Source organism: Drosophila bipectinata, chromosome 3L (genome assembly GCF_030179905.1).
Source record: "Drosophila bipectinata strain 14024-0381.07 chromosome 3L, DbipHiC1v2, whole genome shotgun sequence".
Lineage (NCBI taxonomy): Eukaryota > Metazoa > Arthropoda > Insecta > Diptera > Drosophilidae > Drosophila > Drosophila bipectinata.
This window is the reverse complement of record NC_091738.1, coordinates 6927329-6946218: the sequence shown is the minus strand read 5'-3', so window position 1 is coordinate 6946218 and position 18890 is coordinate 6927329. Positions and strand designations below refer to the sequence as shown.

The window sequence follows — 18890 nt, the reverse complement described above, 5'->3', positions numbered from 1 at the left end:
CACTCGAGCAGAAGCCAACTTTTGGCATTAACCACAAAAGTTCAGATCTCAGATCGGAGTAAAAATTATAGCCGCCTGCCTCGGTTCGAGTATGAGTGCTGTGCTCTCCCTGGTTGTGCCCCAGTCTGCTGAGTGTGTGTGTGTGTGTGTCTGTGAGTGTGCAGGCCCCCAAAGCAAACAATGTTTAATGTAGTTTTTTTCTTAATACTTGAAGCGTCGGGCGGCCGCGGTCGCAGTTAGTCTCAGCACAGCCGCAACGGAGTGTGCACGCGCCAGAGCAGAGCAGTTAAAAAATAGCTTGAAAAAAAGGCTTAAAAAATAGGCTTTCAGTCTTGTGGCTTAGCTACTAGAGTGTTCCATAAACCGTCAAGAGCTTAGAGTCCCGAACTAGTTTGCCGAATGTGAATGCGAAAATTAATCATTTTTCCAAATTCGAAAAAAAGTTGTGGCGGTTTACCAGCTTTTGCAACCGAAAATCACAAGAGAAAAACAAGTTGATATTTTGTCAATTCAAAATTGTTTGCATTGCAATATTGAGTGATTGAGAAAAGCCCCAAAAAAAAGTGACACACCACATAAAAAATACACTGTATAACCTTCGAAACTAAAAACGAACTAAAAATAAACACACACAAAGTAGCCCAAGTGAAGACACTAAGACACCAATAATTGAATTTCGATCGACCCTTACCACCCACCCACCTTTCGCTCACCTGGCCAAAAATGGATGCCCCCAAGCAGGTAAATGACAAATTTATCCCAACGCTACTCAAACTTTGGCGAGTTAACTAGGCTAAGAGACAACAACAACCAAGGTGCGTGACAAGTTGTCGGCTGTCTTTGTGGCTCCAAAACCTGCCACGCCCCTTGGCCCATTAATGCAAGGCGGCATCGTAATGGCCCGAAACGTGTTTACAATTTGTTTTTATTTTTTATTTTAGCTGTAAGTGTCTCCTTTTTTTTGGTAGTATATTGGTTTGTTTTTTTTTTTGCTGCATGTCACAGACGTTTGCCAATTTTCTTAGCTCCCATCATTCATCATAATTTGGCGACATATATTTTATAATTTTTTTTAGGGGAAAAAAATATGTGTAGATTGATTAATAAATTATCTAGATGTCCAAGCAGAAAGATTAATTTATTGAGTTTTCAAGAAGCCATAAAATAAATGGTTTCAATAAGAGTATTTATCAGATTTTTCTGATGTATGACTTCAGATTGTTTTAAAAAGTAAAGATAGTTTAAAATATTTTTTTATATTAAATATTAGTTTCAATATTTTTTTCTTTTTCCCTATTACTATTGTCTCTTTATTATTTAATATTTTCTAATAAATGTATTCTAAAGTTCTACGAAACCTTAAAAAAAAACATCCCTTTACCATTGTATTCTTTTCGAATAAGTTTTGGTAATAATTTTTATAAAAACCAGTCTAATTTAAGCCCTGCTGTGTTGGCTGGGATTTAAAAAAAAAAAACCTAGACAATTTTAAGTTTTCCGTTTATTTATATAATGAATTTATTCTTAAGTAGCACAATATCTATAAAATACTTACCCAAACTCAACCATTCTATTCTTTGCGAATTAGTTTTGGTTTTAATTTTTCTCCTAGATACCAGTTTAATTTAAGCCCTGTTAGACGGCAGTTTGTTGGCCAAAAAAACGTGCCAAGAACCAACACACAGATACAAATTAACACACACAAAGGCATTAAACTGCAAATTGCATTCGGTTATTAAAATTGTTAAAGAGAAGCAATTTTTCGGCGGCTTTCAATGCAAACTTTAATTGCATTCAATTTAGATAACCTTGTGCAGAATTCTCGAACAAAGCAAAGTAAATGCTAAATGTTGGGCAATTTCTGCTCAGCCATGCAATTTAGTTTAATTGCGAGTCAATAACAAATTCTATTAAAATCTATCCCAATTCGGGACGGAAGCTGAAGCTATATAAAATTTATGGCAATGGAGACATGATCCATTTGGACACGTGTCAACAGAGGCAGTACTTAAACGCCAAAGTTGATCGCATTCTCCCTTCACTTTGTCGATTCGCCACTTAAGATTTGACAATATCAGACATGTATATATGCTATATACGACTCCCACGTAAATATATGTATACAAGACAGTTGCCAAAAAGAATGGGGAAGCAGATGAGGCATCCAATTTGGTAGCAACAAATCTTTATAATTTATTATTGTGTAAGAGATACACAAATAAACATTTTGAAGAGTCTCCTTTTTTGTGGAGCTGATCTTTAAATCGGATAATGACTGAAACCAAAACGGCTTTGGAATTGGCATCTGAAACACATTTTTGGTTCTGGCATTTTCACTTTCAAAAAAAAACAATATAAAAAATAACTGATCTTAACCAGATGGTAGAGGTATCATAAAAATATTTTAGAACAAAGAGGAAGGAAGTTGTTGAAAAGATGTTGGAATTTTATCAGATCTTAGAACAAGAGAACTGAGAAATAATTCAAGTTTTAATTAAAGAAGCGATTAAACTATGAGCTGGCTTGTGTAAAGTTAATTAATTTGGTTTCTGATTATCCAAATAATTAGAACTCAGGGCCTTTGATCTTCTTACATAAAAAGTATTTCAATTTTCAATTAAAAAGCTATAACCCTTGAGTTCTATGGGTTAGAACTGATTATCCAAATTACTAGAACATTACTGCCTTTTATGACCCTAGCTTTTATTGCCCGTGTTGCATCAACATCAACCCTGTCATTGTTTTAAATACCAATTCACCTATCAGGTTTTCTAATCAGCTCCCATTCACCATCCACCGTGTCACCTGCCACACGCGGAATCCGTTAATTATACGGAGCGGAGGAGCGCTGGCATGGCAGCAGTAAGAGGCCGATAGATATGTGCATATTTATGGGAAAACGATAAAAAATGCTTCCACGTGCCGGCGATGAGTCGGTGGAAGAGCTCCTTCATTAATGCGCGAAATGTGTTAACCAATTAATAATAGAAATTAAGATTTTTGCCAAAAAAACAAAAGCCGACAAAATTGAAATTAATTAGAAGTTCATTGTGTTCAGAGGAGGTCTCGGCTTTCAGATTTGTTTTGAAGCCATTTTGGCTTAAAAGCCATGCCAGCCAACCTGGCACCAAGCATGTCTCAAAATTAGGCGGCAAGCTCCCCTTTGATCTGATCAGAGATCCACTCCGGCCTGGGATCTCACCAGCAAGACGATCGTGAGATGATTTGACCTGACCCAGGCCTGGGATCGTTCCGTCTGGGATTTATTAGAATTTCCAATGAGTTCGCTCCCCATTGCATGTGGATCGGACTTTGGGGGGGGGGGGCCTTGTGCAACTCATCCCGCACCCATAAGTCCCCCAGACACCCCTCGGGCACCTACCTCTTTAGATCCGGCAAAGTTCAGAGCATGCAATTCTCAGACTTGACTTCTTGCCACTAAAATAAAAAACAGTTTTCGTAAGCCATTTTGGCCATGTGAATACCGGGTGGCGAATAGCAGCAGATGTGGCGACGAGTAACAAAGGCAGTTGCACTCAGAGAAAAACTTTACGGCTTTATTTTAAAAAAAATCTTTAAGATACATTTTACAAATTTCAGAGATAAAGGATCTCCAAGCACTATTCTTTATTTTTTACAAAGAAAGTTATGTAAAGGATTAACAAAGGAAGAGGTTTATTTTCCATCTGATTTACCTGAAAATATTACAAGGATTTCTGTAATTATTTGTTTAATTTTTAATAAAAAATTCCTATTGTTTTTAGTAGGTAATTAAATAAATTTCTCTCTCTGCAAAGAGCCGCAATTTTTTTTTAGTTGGCCCGCACTTGAGGTTGAGTTATTACACGGGTTTCTGTCTCCATCTCACCTACTTCCACCCGCCCTGCTTCTGGGGGGCTCTTCGACCCCGGCTCCGGCTGTGGCTCCACGTTGTTGTTGTTTTGTCTCTTTTATCTGTGTCGCCGCCGTCACACTCGCACACTCGCACTCACATGTGTCCGTCCGCCTGGCCGACCCCCCTTAGCCGCCTGCCGCCTCCCTCGCTCGTTTGTTTGCTTTTCTGTTATGAAACAAAATTGTGTCAAGGTCGAATTTGCATGAACACGCTAAGCAGCCACAGCCGCTGCCGCTTGGCGGGTGGTGGCAGGCCTCAGAGGGGCAGGTCTCAGCTGTTCTCTGCGAGAGAGCTTTGCAAATAGTTGGCCTTAGTGTTTCGGTTTTTGTTTCGGTTAAAAGCCAAGTTAAGAGTAAAATGCTGGAGAAGCTGACAATGTAAACCCTAAATTATGGGACAGTTGACGGTGAAAACAAAATAAATATTTGCCACGCCCCGGCATCCCCGACAGACAGGTGGCCGGGCAGTTTGGGGTTAAGTATTCCCCATATTTGCATCCCCCCTAAACGAATCCGAAGTTACAGCCGGTACGGGGCATTTCCCGAGTCAACTTTAATGGCATTTTTTTGTTGGCTTGGGTTTTGGCTTTTATTTAACTTTTATTTTATATTTAACTTGGCAGCTGTGTGATAAATTATGCAAGTGCATCTCGCTGTGCTAATGAAATCTACAAACAAACTACATGTTTCAAAGGGAATGTTACTAAAAGCTATACAAGCCATATATCTCTTACTGTTCCCCGGGTTTTGAATTCTTCTAATTGATTTCCCATGAGCTGGCAGTTGGTTAGAGAGCACTCTTTGTTAGAAATTATGCAATTCAGTGTCAAGCAGCCCCCATTATTCAAAGACAAATTACTTATGCAATCTGGCAGCAGAAGAACTTCCTCCATTCAAAGTTTAATGAAATGAAATCATTCTCTAATTATCCATTTACTATACATATCTATGCACTCGGGGATGCATCATCATCATCTTCATTGTTCTGATTGCTCTTCTGCCTTTCACACAACATTCTCGGATGATGAACACAGCATAAAGTTGATATTGTTGTGTTATTAATAACTTTGATTATATATCTTATCCCTCCCCCGCCTTTCCATTAGAGATCTATCCAGTATGAGTTATGGTTGACCACCCACGATGTCCACTGGATAAACATTTGTGTTCGGGTTGTTTATCATTAAACAGCAAATAACCCGCCAAGGAAGTTGATTTTGGTCTTGAGTCATGAGAACATTCTACCTTTATGATTCTACCTTTTTTTTTTGTTAAATTGTAGCAGCACTCTACTTAAGACAGATAATTTAATCAGACAATTAATTTGTCACCAGCCGCGCTTAAATAATCTTACAAAAAATTAGTCATGTCTCCGAAAACAAGGCTGGAAAATAATTTGCCAAAAATGGCCAATTAATAGATCGCTATCAGAAAGGTGAACGGCAAAGCCAGCTGCTGTATGCTGCTTGCTACCAAATGTTTTAGGCCAACTGAACAAGAAATTATCGAATAAGAAAATACGATAAACAAATAATAAACAAAAAACCTTTTTTTTTGTAAGTAATACATATATTTGTGAGTATACTTATCGTAAATCCACCAAAAACCCAGCTAATAGCATCGATAAATCGCTCAGCACCCAGATATGCAAATGCAGCAGCCATATAACCAAAGCTAATTGGAAATTCCTGCAGGCAATGGTGGCCAAAAAGTGAAGGCAGCCACAACGCCAGACCCACTCAACATAAAATAAATAAAACCAACACAACGCGGCAGCAGCATGAATCAGGTCCGGGAACGCAGCCGGATATAATTTACATTTATCCGCATATCGACATGCAACTGCAACAGCTTAGAACCCATCGAAGAACGATCCAAGTTGGCTGACGAAATGCCAAGAGTATTGCCCATAAGCCACAGCGAAGACATTAATCTCCGCCTGTCGGCACATCGCGAGACCTGGCCAAGACATTGCCCCTCCCAAGCCTCCCAAACCACTCAGAGTCAATGGTGGCCCAGGCACTCTACAGTTCATTGGCGTTGACAAGCCCACCGTCGAGGCAACAGCAACTGGTTCGTAGACGGGCCTACAAAAGGAATGGTTAACTCTTTATATGGAGCTTTATAAGCCCTAAAGACTCTAAGTAAAGGTGTTATAAAAACATCCTTTTTAATCGTTTATTTTTTAACCTGAAAATGGTCATAAACCTTTTCTTGATTATACCAATCCCTTTAAGAGCTAATTAAGTGCACTTTTGGACTCCTTTTTTATGGCTTTTGAAGTTTTTAGGTATCTACCATTACCAGTTGTCACTGCATTTTAGCTTCGACCTTCAAACCGTATTATATTGGCTTTTCGGTGCCTGGCAACGCAAAACTTTCCAGTCTCCCGGCCAGAGATTTCTAAGCAAGTTCGTTGCCTAAGTCTTTTGTCTGAGCCCGAGTCTAGACGAATTTATGAGGCGTGACCACCGGCATGACGCTGTCTTTACAATAGAGTCATCAGCCCTGGCTCCCGACCCTCTCCCGCACCCCCTCCCACTCCCACTCCCCTGCCCCTTTCACCCCCACCAACTGTTATGGTTAATGGGCGAAAAAAAAAAAAATGAAACCCAAAATCTGGCTAAAAATAACAAATGTGCCGCAATTACCAGCATAAAAAATAAGTTGGGGGCAAAAAATAACATGGCCCACGCGACCGTCAAACAAGCTGAGAACGCCCCAAAGGAATATATATTTTTGTTCGTGTAGCGTGTCGTGTGGTGTGTGTTGTGCTTGTGTTTGATGTGGGAAACACTCGAAATTACCAAAAATTTTCAGCTGTCGAAACAATAATAATAAAAACTCAACAGAACCGTTGAGAACAGAACGGAGCGAACAGGCGATAGCCCGGCACCCGGATTTATTATTTATGGCTCCCATTGTGGTTGATGCTTGATTTGCTTTTTATTTTTTTCCTATTTCTTCATACATACTCGGTATGTATATTTAATATTTATTGATTTTTCTGTCCAGGTCTGGCCAGACAAGACGCATTCATCACGTGCGTCATTTAACAGTTCAATTGATTTGAATAAAAATGCTATTTATAGAGCCTGACTTTTGCCTGGAATATTATTATAATGATATACCCCCTAGGGCTGCAAGATTTAAAGGGTCAAGCCGCCAGTCGTAAATCGCAAATCAACTAATCGTAGACTATATGACTCACATTCTCGATGCAGAAAAGTATACGGATTATCTAACCCAACAATAGGGGCTTTCTCTTTCCCCTGTAGCCGGTGAACCGGTCTGTGGTCTTCTAATTGGCAGAAAGGCTAAAACCAAAGCGGATATATAAACTGAAAGCATTTTGTACTTTCCAATTTATAACAAACAAAATTCCACATTTTAAGTTCAAACCAAAAAATCCGGTTCGGCTACGGCTGGGTTCTCAGATTCGGGTTCTCCTTTTATTTTTTAATGTTTGTTCTCTGGCTAAACAATTTGTTACAATTTATTTTTGGCTATTAGCCGGGGTAATGGACTCCCACAATGCGAAATTTTGGCAAACTTTTGTTTTTTTTTGGCCCCCAGCTCCACTGACAGTAATTTATGATTTTAATTGGTAATTAATTAACTAAAGCATATATGTGATCTCATGACACAGAACAGCACCCACAAACGATGACCAAATGATGATTTGATGGGATTACTGGCCACAACTATCCCAAAGCCATCTCCACTGGCCTCCACCCCATTCGGCGATGGGGAAACCATTAATTAATTAGAGCCTCCGCCTGCATTGTTCGCTTTTTTTTATGGTTTGCTAAGCACAGATTATAAACTAAACGTTTTATTTAATTAATGAGCTACGAGAATTAACAACTAAACGGGGCGTATCAAATGTCTTTTATATGGAGGTGGAAGTAGTAGAATAGAATAGGAATACCTAGAATAGGAATAGGTATTATTGTTAATACCTTCTAATTGGCTTCCTTCGTGTCACGCTGGTATCTCTAACTAAAAATTCATGGCGCGTGGCAAATAAAATTCCCAAAAACACAAAAAATCATCAAAGACAAGACAACAAATTAGTTGCCAAATTAGTCGTAGCCATTAAAAAATTGCTTAGCACTTTACAAATTATACAACAGCCCAGACCATACAACACAAAGCATTGGAAATCAGCATATAAACTATATATACTATTTATTATAAGAACTCCACTTAATTTACGATCGGCTCTAAGAACTGGTTCAAAAAAATCGATGGATGGTAAGAAAACAAAAATTAATCAGATCATTGACCCAGAGAACTACTGAGAAATTTCGGGACCGATCGGGACCACACCCATTGCCAAAATAAAGATGAGTACCCCGAACCGTTAACGATAAGAAGTAACGAATTCCTTAAATCCAGTTCCTCCGATCGATCCAATAAATAAAATCATTTAAATTCGGCTAAAAGGTAGCCATAAAAACGAGAAATTACCTCGGACATTTGCAGATGATTTTCAGCTTTGGATGCTCTGGGCTTTCACTTACTAATTAGTGTTATTCAATATATTCAATATATTAAAAGATTCGGGGTTTTTTTTCGTTATACAAAGTATATTTATTTAGCTTGCATTGGTTTATTGTGGTTTGTGGGAAAAGATGAAGAACGGCATACATTTCGAATGTGAAGAAGGGCGAACAAGAGTGTATAAGATTAAGAAAGTTATGAACTTTAAACTGAGAATATGGAACTAATTAAATTTACATTTAGAGAAGTCCATCTCGGGATGCTGCTGTTTGAATCTGTAAAGGATAGAAAGAATAATTAATACTATTCATAAGAAAAGGAATAACCATTCCATACTTCTCGAGAATGTCTTGCTTTTTGCGATCCTCACTGGTAGGCAGACCCATCTCCTTCTGCCTCTGATCGAACATCATCTTCTCCACCATGCTGCGAGTCTCGCCATCCAAGTCCGATAGCTTGGAGGGCTCTGGATTGATCTTCCGTGTGGATATCTCTGGATCGGTGGTCACCAGGCGACTCCACCAGTTCATCTTGTTGATCTTATCGAGGGTGATCATCACGGTCTTGCTGTCTTGCAAGACCCAAACGGACTCCTCCTGCTTCACCTCGCCGCACAGCTCGCCGTCGATGATGGGCTCTTGACCTTTGAGGCCCACCTTCAGGGTCTTCTTACCGATGCTGACCACCAGATCTCTGGCGCGCAGAGCGAATGTCACGTTGAAGGGAATCTTGAGCTGCAAACACAAAATTATAATGATTACTACTTGTATTATCCAACCTTGATCTTTGAAAAATAACAGAATGTATGTGTTTCTAAAGGCCTGCAAAAACACGAGTGTTATATCTTCCTATCCCTGTTTTTTTTTCGAGTGTATTTAATGCAAAAGCGATTGGGTTAATGACGAACAAACTAAAGTAGAGTGGATCATTCAGAGGTTCTTCATGTAATCAAGCTTGGAGTGGCAGGTCGTCTAGTGATTAATGATCGGATGTGTGTAGTAGAACTTCTCATAAGGCTGGAGGAGATTCTTTTCAGCCAGACTTTGCTTTGGTCATTGCACAACCTTGGAAAGCTAATAACGATCTCTGCTGATTCTATAAATAACCGAATCCGAATGCAACAGGGGCACGTCTCTGCATCTGATGATGATATCGCATCAGGCACCGGCAGCGGCAGCCAGCTGCCCTTCACCAAAAGAGCAGAGCCTCCTTTGTTCAAGGACCTCGTATAGAACGGGAATTTAGTTCAGCTGCCAGTTCAAGGACGTACAGCGGTTCTTCAGGTCCGGCTTTATATTCAGGTCCGAACGAGAGCAATGCCGGCGGCAGGAGCTGATCAAGAATGTCGCCCAACAGGTTGCAACGGAGGCTACTACACTGGCTGTTGGCCAAGTTCACAGCAATTACACTGGCGTCTAGAATTATATGCCACGGCTTGGCCATTAATTATAAAAATCTCATGGAGGGCTATATACGTGGCGTACATGCATACATTAACACCTTTCCCATTAGCTCGCAGGCAGCATAATTAAAGCCAAAGTTATTAGACAACCGGCTGTGCAATCAATTAGCGAATCGCATGTGTGGCAGAAACAATGAGGCTCAAGTTAAAGGCTTTAATTTAAATCTCACGATGCATCAAGGACGCTTTCGTTGTGCGACTCTGACGACTCCGACTCTGACTCCAAAGCGACTGGCGAACTCATTCGTGTGGGCAGCCAACCAAGGCAGAAGCGATTCTTCTGGGCCCCCAGAGAGCACGCGGCACATGTCAACAGTACACAAAATAAATTATTGGAAAAAATTATAAAAAATTGAAACACACAACCCACAGATGTGGGTGGCATCTTCATCTTTAGCCAACGATCGCCGTGGAAAAAAATGTGTCAAAAGCTGAAACTGAAGCGGATGTCAATTGGAAACTCTGATTCGTACGCGGATGTAAGCCAACAACAGAAACAGGGCTAGCAGCAAAAAAAAGTGGCAACAAAAATAGCAGCCAAGAATATCTGGATACGTGGGCAATCCAACCGCTTGGCAACCGAATAAACATTGCTGGCAAATTAGTGCAAAAGAATGCGAATTTTTTATAATAATCCAATTATTTTGCAGAACTCTTTTTTTTTTGAAAGAGGAAATAAGCCTGGTGATCTGAAATATTTTTCCTTTCACTTACAATCACTAATCAGTAAAATACAAGACCAGTTTATGTTTATTTATTTTTTGTTAGAAAATTAAGACAAGTGAAATATGTGACCACTTAACAGAAACAAATTTTTGTTCTGCGTCTTATTAATTTTTTATTTTTGGGAATTGTATGGATAGTCCCATTTAAGTGGCATTTTATCAGGTTGTAGATTTTGGCAATCTTTGCAATCGATTAAGCTTGTTTTTTGAAATTAATTAAATAAATGTAAAATAGAGACGGGACTTTGAAAGCTAATGGCGGCTTTCTCAAGGGCCCAGTCTGCATGGGCCGAAGGTTATGCAAATGTCAGAGAAGAACTAGGAAACTTACAAAGCTGAGAGGCCAAAAGGAAAAACAATAGACGCCAGACTCTTGGCCAAAAAAACAGAAAGGTAAACACACAATGCCGAAGCGTCACTACTGAGCGGCTGCCAGTCAAAGTCAGAGTTCGTTTTTGAGTTCACAAAACAGCATAAAAGGTGTCGTGAATGAATTAATGAATAATAACAAATATTGATGACTGCGACAACGGCAAATAAAATAAAAAAAAAAATCAACAGACACGAGACATGGCACACTTATCCAGGTGAGAGCAGAAACCGCAGACGAAACGTCTGACGGTGGGCGATTTTATGCAAATTGAAAAGTTAATGCTGGCTGCACGTTAAATCGCCAATCAGTTAATCGATCATTCAAACATGATTCGAGGCCCCAGACATTTGAACTAATTCGCCAATCATGTAAAGTGAAAGAGAAGAGAGACCTCCTCCGAGGTATAAACTCTGGACCAGCTTTGTTGTTGGCCCGTTTCTTGATTAATTCTATAAAACTTGAACAGCATTTCATTTTCTTTAAATATCTAGCCGAGTATAATTTATGCTAAAAGATGCGATTCGGTGCCAGGCACCACCAAAAAAATGAAATAGGAAAAAAGAACGGCCCCACAAACAACAAACACAAACGATCTCCGACAAAAGTAGCGTAGAAACAACAAAATATCCATTTAAACTTAAACAAAATAGACAAAAAAGCAAAAAAAAAAAATATTTTCTGATGGAGTCGAGTGGTTTTTTATAAGTGTTTTGTATTCGATAATGTTATCAGACAAAACAGCTGAGTAGCTACCAGAACATACAGTCTTAAGTCTTTAAAGGTCTTAAAACTCATAACTTAATATTAAAATATCTAAAACTTAGAATAATCTTCCTTAATTTTTCCTATAACCTCTATTTTTATTACATCATTAAATGGTAATTATTATTCCGAAAGATCACTATTATGGAGTGCCTACTGTTGGCTCATTAAAAGCGGCTTAAACTTGACTTATTTGCGGCCAAAAGTGGAGTATATAGAATACCCTCTAGAAGACCGATTCGAGCGTGGCAAATTTGTTGTTTTTTTATTATTCCCTCTCGTTTAGAATTGTTTTGGGTTTTAAATCTGATTAGAACGTTGGCTCCAAACTAGTTCCCATTGGGTGCTCCAACTGCGGGGCCCTCCTATCGAGTGTGTACAATAGAATCCGTATTGACATTTGCATGGTAAATGAGATTTAAGATTTGAGAGTTCGATCTGGTAGCTATTTGTTTGCGCCATAAGCGGATTACAGAACAAATGATATTGGAAACTCTATCCGGTTAACCTACTCTGTTTTTGGAGTGGGGGATATCCCAAAACAATGATCTAGCCAGATCTGAAATTGTCATCTTGAATGGTTATTCCATAAATTAAATAAATGTAAAACTATATAGAACTTGTTTCAAATAAATGCCCGAAATTGGTAAACTAAACTTTAGATAAGAACCTAAGGAAACTTTTTCCCAGAATATCTTTTGGCATTTTTTATGGTTCGATCTGGATAGTTAATTCTCTATCAGGAAGTTGAAAGCGGATCTTGAAAGCATTTAATTTTCTTAGGGGCTTTGGCAGGTTGTTCTCCAGTCGACTTCTTTGTTCGCACTTTGTTTGGGGCTTCCAGCAGTCCCCAGTTTTTTAGCCGCGCCAAAGTTGACTTTTGTGGAGATTTATAGGAGAAACCCATTAAGAGGTTTATAAGCCAAACAGGTGTGAAACGGACAAATAAAAGATCAGTTTCATTTATACAATGCAGCAATTGCCAATATCAGATATATTATATATAGAATCGACACGTAATCAGTATTTCCGCTTGATTTGCGAATGAGTCAAACATTTTGGAATTTCTCATAATTTTCTGCATTAACCGAAAATACGAAAAAAAAATAAAATCAAATAAATACCCAACAGTCACCAAAGACAGAATCCGTAAAACGTTCTCTAAAATTAAGCTTTAATAGCGGCAATCAAGAAAGATATAGCCCTGGGCCCTATGCCACATAAGCGTGGCATACGTCAACGGATCTATCCAGATAGCTTCGAGGGATTTCCCCGTTTACCGCCACAAAATTATGGATTCTCACACATATTTGAATATTATTTCTTTTTTTTTTTTTTTTATTAATCCCAATTGTTGTCACCCAAAATGGAACACACACCGCTGGGCACGTAAGATCCGTCCGGCGTCACAAGCTACTACTTTGCATGCCTAATTATATGCGAGATTTTGTCGATATATCTTTTTATTTTCGTTGTTGTTTGAGATGAGATGAGGTGAATGCTGTTTGGATTCTATGGCGGGGGAATGTCTCGGCATGGTTCGACTTCTAGCTGATCTATAGCAAGTGTTTGGCTCCCATTCGCCGTCATCCCAGCTCTTCAAGTGGCGACGTCCCTCAATCTTTGTCCGTGAAGTGATCTCGATTTCTGGCTGATTATTTTTTTGTTGTTAATGCGATTCGCGTTCGCTGGAGTCCATTGGCATTGCTCTGGTAACTGGTAACTGGCCGTGTCAGGTAATCTTTGTCAACTCTCCGCTGATTAAATCGGCCAGAGCTGGCATGGGCCAGCACTTCACCCATACCATAATAATTCAGAGGCATCAGGCCACTCACTTGTCTCACTTAAAAGGTGATAACAAGATGCTCGACAGCGGAGGCTATAAAAGCTATAAGCCGAGAAGGAATTGGATACATTTTGCTACTAGAGGAGCTCTCCTCCTCCACCTAATGACCGATTGGCAAATAAATCTGTAATAGAAATATCCGAGATATTTGCTTGTTTGTCCACTCAAACAAGGGATTAGGCGATGAATGATATAAGGTGGGATCCGACGCGGATTAGGCTTTCCGATCGAAGATAAACAAACAATAGTTGAGAATGTTTTTAAATTCTGGGGATTTTCGGCAATTTGTTTAACAAATGCTACCAAGAGAAACGTAAACATTCAAATGAAGGAATTTTGTTAATGGGAATTATTTATCTGAAAGATGACTCACTGATACTAGTTGGTATTTTCATTGAGTCAACATTTAATATTTAAGTTTGTAAAATAAAACTTGCTTGTGAAGAACTAACCGAAGTATTGCTTCAAAATCTTATCATGTTGATATCATGTTTCAAATTTCATTATAATTAATCGATAAATTTTGTTTTCATTATTGGAGGCGCTGATATAAGGCTTTTGTGTGTATCGTTGACGTTAAATGCTTTCTTAGAATTTTAAATTAGCCAAAAATAGACTTGCTTTAATACGAAATGGCCATATTAATAACGGCCATATTATTAACATATAAGACCATAAACCGTTGATTTAATAATGGAATACGAATTAATCAAAAGAATAATGGTGCTACAGCGAATGGGCGTGGCTCGGTGTGGTCTGTAAGGTGGTCAAGGTTTGCCCTTAATTATGTTAACATTAAAAGAGAATTATGGATTTTCCCAAGCAATCAAATTTGGATTTCTGGGCTGCCGCGAAACGGATCTAGAAACGCCCACACGCCAGAAACCATCAAGAGCCCTTCATTTTTTTTTTGTAATTTGAAGAGCCACAGAATCAGAAATACCCAGAGAATGAGCCAAAGGGCGGTCCAAACCGGCAGAAAGCCAAATAGAGTGCTTGGAAGAAAGTAGGCAAGTCAGTCCAAACATCAAAGCCGGCCACAAACTCATCAAACATAAATGAAAACAAAAGATTTGGAAGAAAAAGTTGCCAATCGTTGAGTGGTTTATAAATACAAGTAACAGTAGAGGTTGCTACCATGGAAATATTTATAAGAATATATCATTTTCTAGACTAATTTATGGATTAATTAGTCTCCTACTTGCACCCTGCAATTATTTTTTATTTAATATTATCTACAAGTTGATTGTTTAGCCTAATTAGAGGCTGTTTTAATTAACGAGCGACTACTGTGGCCAGAACAACACAATGTTATGACATGCAAAAATCCGGCAGAAAGCCAGCGCAACAACAAACACTTACACTCCAAAAGGTTTGCGCATCAGCGTCGCCGTCGGCCGCAGCAGCAGCAGCGACGCTCAGGTGGGCAGAACTCAGGTGAGCAGAGACGCTGCCTGCTTAAGCCAGACTGCTGCTGGTGCTGCTGCTTATCCACCAAGTCCCCAGCACGACTTCAGTTCGATTCTTGAGGCCGTTTAGATCGGTTCTGTTTGGCGGCACGCGCGTTAAAGACCCAGATTGTGATTCTTCACAAAGCGAAGACAGGAGAATTACGAAGAGAAGAATTGCGAGGTTTCCCCAAACAGCAGCCGTTTGATCAGCTGAGTGTTTCGCGAGCCGCATTCAAATAAATTATACGCTCGGCCGAGACACATCATAAAAAGGCCCAATTAAAGACTGACAACCGGAGCGAGAACTCTGCTTAAAAATAATCCAAAAAATTGTGATACTAATTAGCTTAAATCGTGTGTGTGATAAATTACTGTTTAACAATTAAAACAAATCCTGAGAAACAAAAATTACAAATTAACAAAGTAAGTAAAAAAAAATAAATGAGTAAAGAAAAAAGCCAAAAATAACAATGTGCGAAGAAAAAACAAACCGAAAACTGGCCAATCAAGTTGAATCCGAATACCGAAGTGATAAGACTTCCGCATGCCTAAATAATATTTACAATAAATATACAAATCGGAAGAAGCAGAACGAACAAATTTATTAACTTCTGTGCTTTGTAAGCCAAAATAAATAAAGACACACCGGGCCAAACAAACAAAAGACTCAAGACACAAACTTGAAATGCTACTTTTTTTTTCTCTCGAAAACCAAATGGATTTTATTTTTATAGAATTCATGCGTTTATTAGAATCCCAATTAATTGCCGCAATTACGTCAAAGTCACACAATCGAGAAAAAAAAGCCATTTCAGAGAAAGGCCAGAAGATAAAAGCTGGCCCAACAAAAACTGTAGCAGCAGCTCGACTTATTGGTGGTGGGTGCTACCAACAAAAAATATATGGCCGAATATTAAACACAAATCTGGCTTTTAGCCAGCCAAGACCAGAGACCATAAATATCAAACAAGTTGGCAACAAATGCAAAACAAAGACAGCTCGAAAGTTCAGGTTTTGTCTTTTTTTTTCTTAAGATTTCTTCTTCTGACGATAGCAAAAATACAAATTTTTAGGAGTAGGAGTAGGGAACAGGGCCTGGGGAAGACTTAAATGTGCTGAGAATAAATTCTAGAGTAGAGCGGATGTGCGAATTCGTGACACGATTTAAGTGGCTTTCCTATCAGGTTTCAGTTATAAAGGGGTTCCAACACCTTTAAACAATATCTAACCTATCGATTTCACCTCTTTTCAGATGCAGGACTATTGGCATATTCCCCGCGCCTCTCTGGCCTCTTCCTCGAGCTCGGCCATTAGTTCGGCCAGCTCCTCAAAGTCCTCGAACAAATCCCATTCGAATCCGCCCACCCTCAACCAGCGCAGCTCCCCCAGCAACATCGCCAACACCAACAGCAATAATAATGCGACAAGTGCTGCTGTTACGGCGGCAGCGGCGGCGGCTGTTCTGGCGGCTGCCAAAAGGGGATCACGGAGCTCTCAGGGCTCCAGCGATAGCAACAACAGCACACGGGTGAGTAAGCCGGGCCCACGCAGGCATCGGAATGTGAATCCGTGTCCAAGCCTCAAGAACCGTGACTCAACGAACATTCTCTTTACATATAGAGTGCTGCTTCCGGCTCACTGCTGTTGACGGCGGCGAATCTGGAACGCTTTGCGGAGATCCACAAGAAGCAGGAGCGCCGCAACAAGATGCTGATGGACAGCAACAGCAGTAGCAGTCACAACAATGCCAGCCACCAGCCCTCGGCGTCCAACTACAATGCCAACCTGGCGCTGGCCAGCGGCAAGGATGCAGTTATCGAGATCGGAGGTCAGGCCGCCGGATCGCAAGATCCCAACTTGCAGTACATCAAAACCAAAGACCTGGACACCGTGTCCATAGCCAGCTCCATGCACTTCACGATGGTCAACGGCGAAGGTGGTCCGCCCAAGAAACCGAAGCGTGGTCTCTGCGATCGCGGACGCCAGGTCACCGTTTTGATTGTCAGCATGAGCACCATCTTCATGCTGCTCATCATGGGCATGGTATATGCCCTGGAGAGTAAGTTTACTAAATAAAGTCTCAAAATTATGTTATTAACGATTTCTTAAAACCATTTGCAGTGCGTGCCCGCGACATGCCCAAGAGCTAGTGGCCAACCTCCCATCGCATAGCCAATTAGTTTAATATTTATTGTATTGTCTTTGTCCCCCCATTATTATTATTATTTTTATTATTATTATAATAATTGTTATCATGTCGTCTTGGCGCTAGTTGTGTAAGCTATTTATTAAACGATTGTTTGGATGGAGAAGGATGATGGATTCGAGTCAGTCGAAGCTGGGAAAAATTCGTTAGTATTAAGCAAGCTATGCTACGGAAACAGAGAAAAATACAAGAACTAGATCGGATAAACGCCGCCTGTTATCGGATAATGCTGTATCTTCTGGTTAGCAAATAAGTTATTTATCCCTGTGATATGTTTAATAAAGAGAATTTTATATTTGTAAGCGCTCTATGGTGGTGAGTCACATCTTATATTGAAGGGGTCATTAACATTCGAGAGTTTTTATGGTTGCTAACCAACATAGTTGGTATTTCAGACCTGGTTTTAGTAGCGAGACTTGGCTAGCACATTAAAACTGCAACTGAGACATAAATATATACTAATTCTTGGAGGTTTAAGGATCAAGTATTTCCATGAGCTCCTCCAACTATGCTTAATACAAAGTTAGTTAGCTTGGCAACACCTTTTGGCCACTATACCTATAACCATGGCAACACCTCACTGGGTCAACAACGAAAAAAAGATTAAAATTATGTACTACCCCTAATCGGACTCACCTCCACCTCCTGCAACGTTTGGGTCCAGGTGTACTTGTCCAGGGTGGCTCCGTTTCCTGCATTTGGTTTGAGCTTTCCAACCTCTGCCTTCTCGGACTCGTCGTCCACACTTTCGATTGGCTTGGACAGTTCGTTGAGATTAGGGGGAGCTGGCTCTCCACCAGCACCATCCAGCAGCTGCTGTCGTTTTCTAAAACAGACCACAGACACGGTTAGACTAAGGAACCTAGAATTTTTAGAATTAGGATTACTTGTCCTCCTCCTCTTTGATTATGGCTGCTGCCTCCTCGTCAGTGATATCACAAATTTTGTTATCGTCAATCTCCTTCTGGCGGGCCTCCCGCTCGGCCCGCTCCTTTTCCTCCTTTTTCTTTTGGGCAGCATCACGGCTCTTCTGCTTTTCGGCGTGGGCGGCCACCGCCAATTTGGACTCCTTGTTGAAAACATCTAGCAGCATCTTCTCCCACTCTGCCTGCTTCGCTCCTGTGAAGAAGTCGGTCTTGCGGCGCAGAAAACTGGCCAGAGTGCCAAGGAACTATAAGAAAATATACAAAAACACAATGAAAACATTTTAAAACAAAGAAAGAGCTCTTTGTGAAGTGTTTACCTCGGGCACTCCACCGCGATGCTTTTCTGCCACGGCCAGCAGGATATTGTCGAAAAGTCCTTCTTCGGCAGACATTCTGGAGTGTGTTTAGCTCTTTAGTAAATACAATTCGTCTATTTTCTGGACGTTTCGATCAAAAACTGGCTCGATGTAAAATCTGTTGTGTGCCGGCACATGTACGAAGCAGAGTTGCCAGGTTTTGAGTGTTTATATTTGATGGGAGTAGGATCTAGCTAGTAAAAGCTAAAAATACAAGACATTCATAATTCTTAAATATATGTTTATAAATTGAAAAATAAAAAGATTTATGTAAATATATAGTAAGATTTATATTTATAAAAATTCATTAGCTGTGTTAATTTAAGCCTAGTACTGAGTTGACGAAAATCCGCTCTTGAAATTCCGCTTGTGAAATTGCACTT

At 39.9% G+C, this 18890-nt stretch overlaps 2 protein-coding genes across 3 annotated transcripts; one reads left to right on the top strand and one right to left on the bottom strand.

Annotated features, from left to right (window-relative positions):
* The first annotated feature begins 231 nt into the window (after positions 1-231).
* Positions 232-17527, top strand: LOC108119162 (sericin-2). Of its 2 annotated transcripts, none has more exons than XM_017232200.2 (4): positions 232-741; positions 16272-16547; positions 16640-17078; positions 17141-17527. In XM_017232200.2, exons 1-4 carry the CDS (start codon positions 724-726, stop codon positions 17167-17169), a joined length of 762 nt encoding a protein of 253 aa, XP_017087689.2. In that variant the 5' UTR covers positions 232-723; the 3' UTR covers positions 17170-17527. The 2 variants fall into 2 exon arrangements, with proteins under 2 accessions (XP_017087689.2, XP_070135532.1); XM_070279431.1 differs by lacking the exon at positions 232-741 and adding an exon at positions 15086-15442.
* Positions 8466-18673, bottom strand: nudC (nuclear distribution C, dynein complex regulator). Its single transcript, XM_017232199.3, has 5 exons — positions 18469-18673; positions 18113-18396; positions 17862-18051; positions 8737-9134; positions 8466-8675 (listed from the first exon to the last, which is right to left on the bottom strand). Exons 1-5 carry the CDS (start codon positions 18541-18543, stop codon positions 8624-8626), a joined length of 999 nt encoding a protein of 332 aa, XP_017087688.2. The 5' UTR covers positions 18544-18673; the 3' UTR covers positions 8466-8623.
* Positions 18674-18890: the final 217 nt, after the last annotated feature.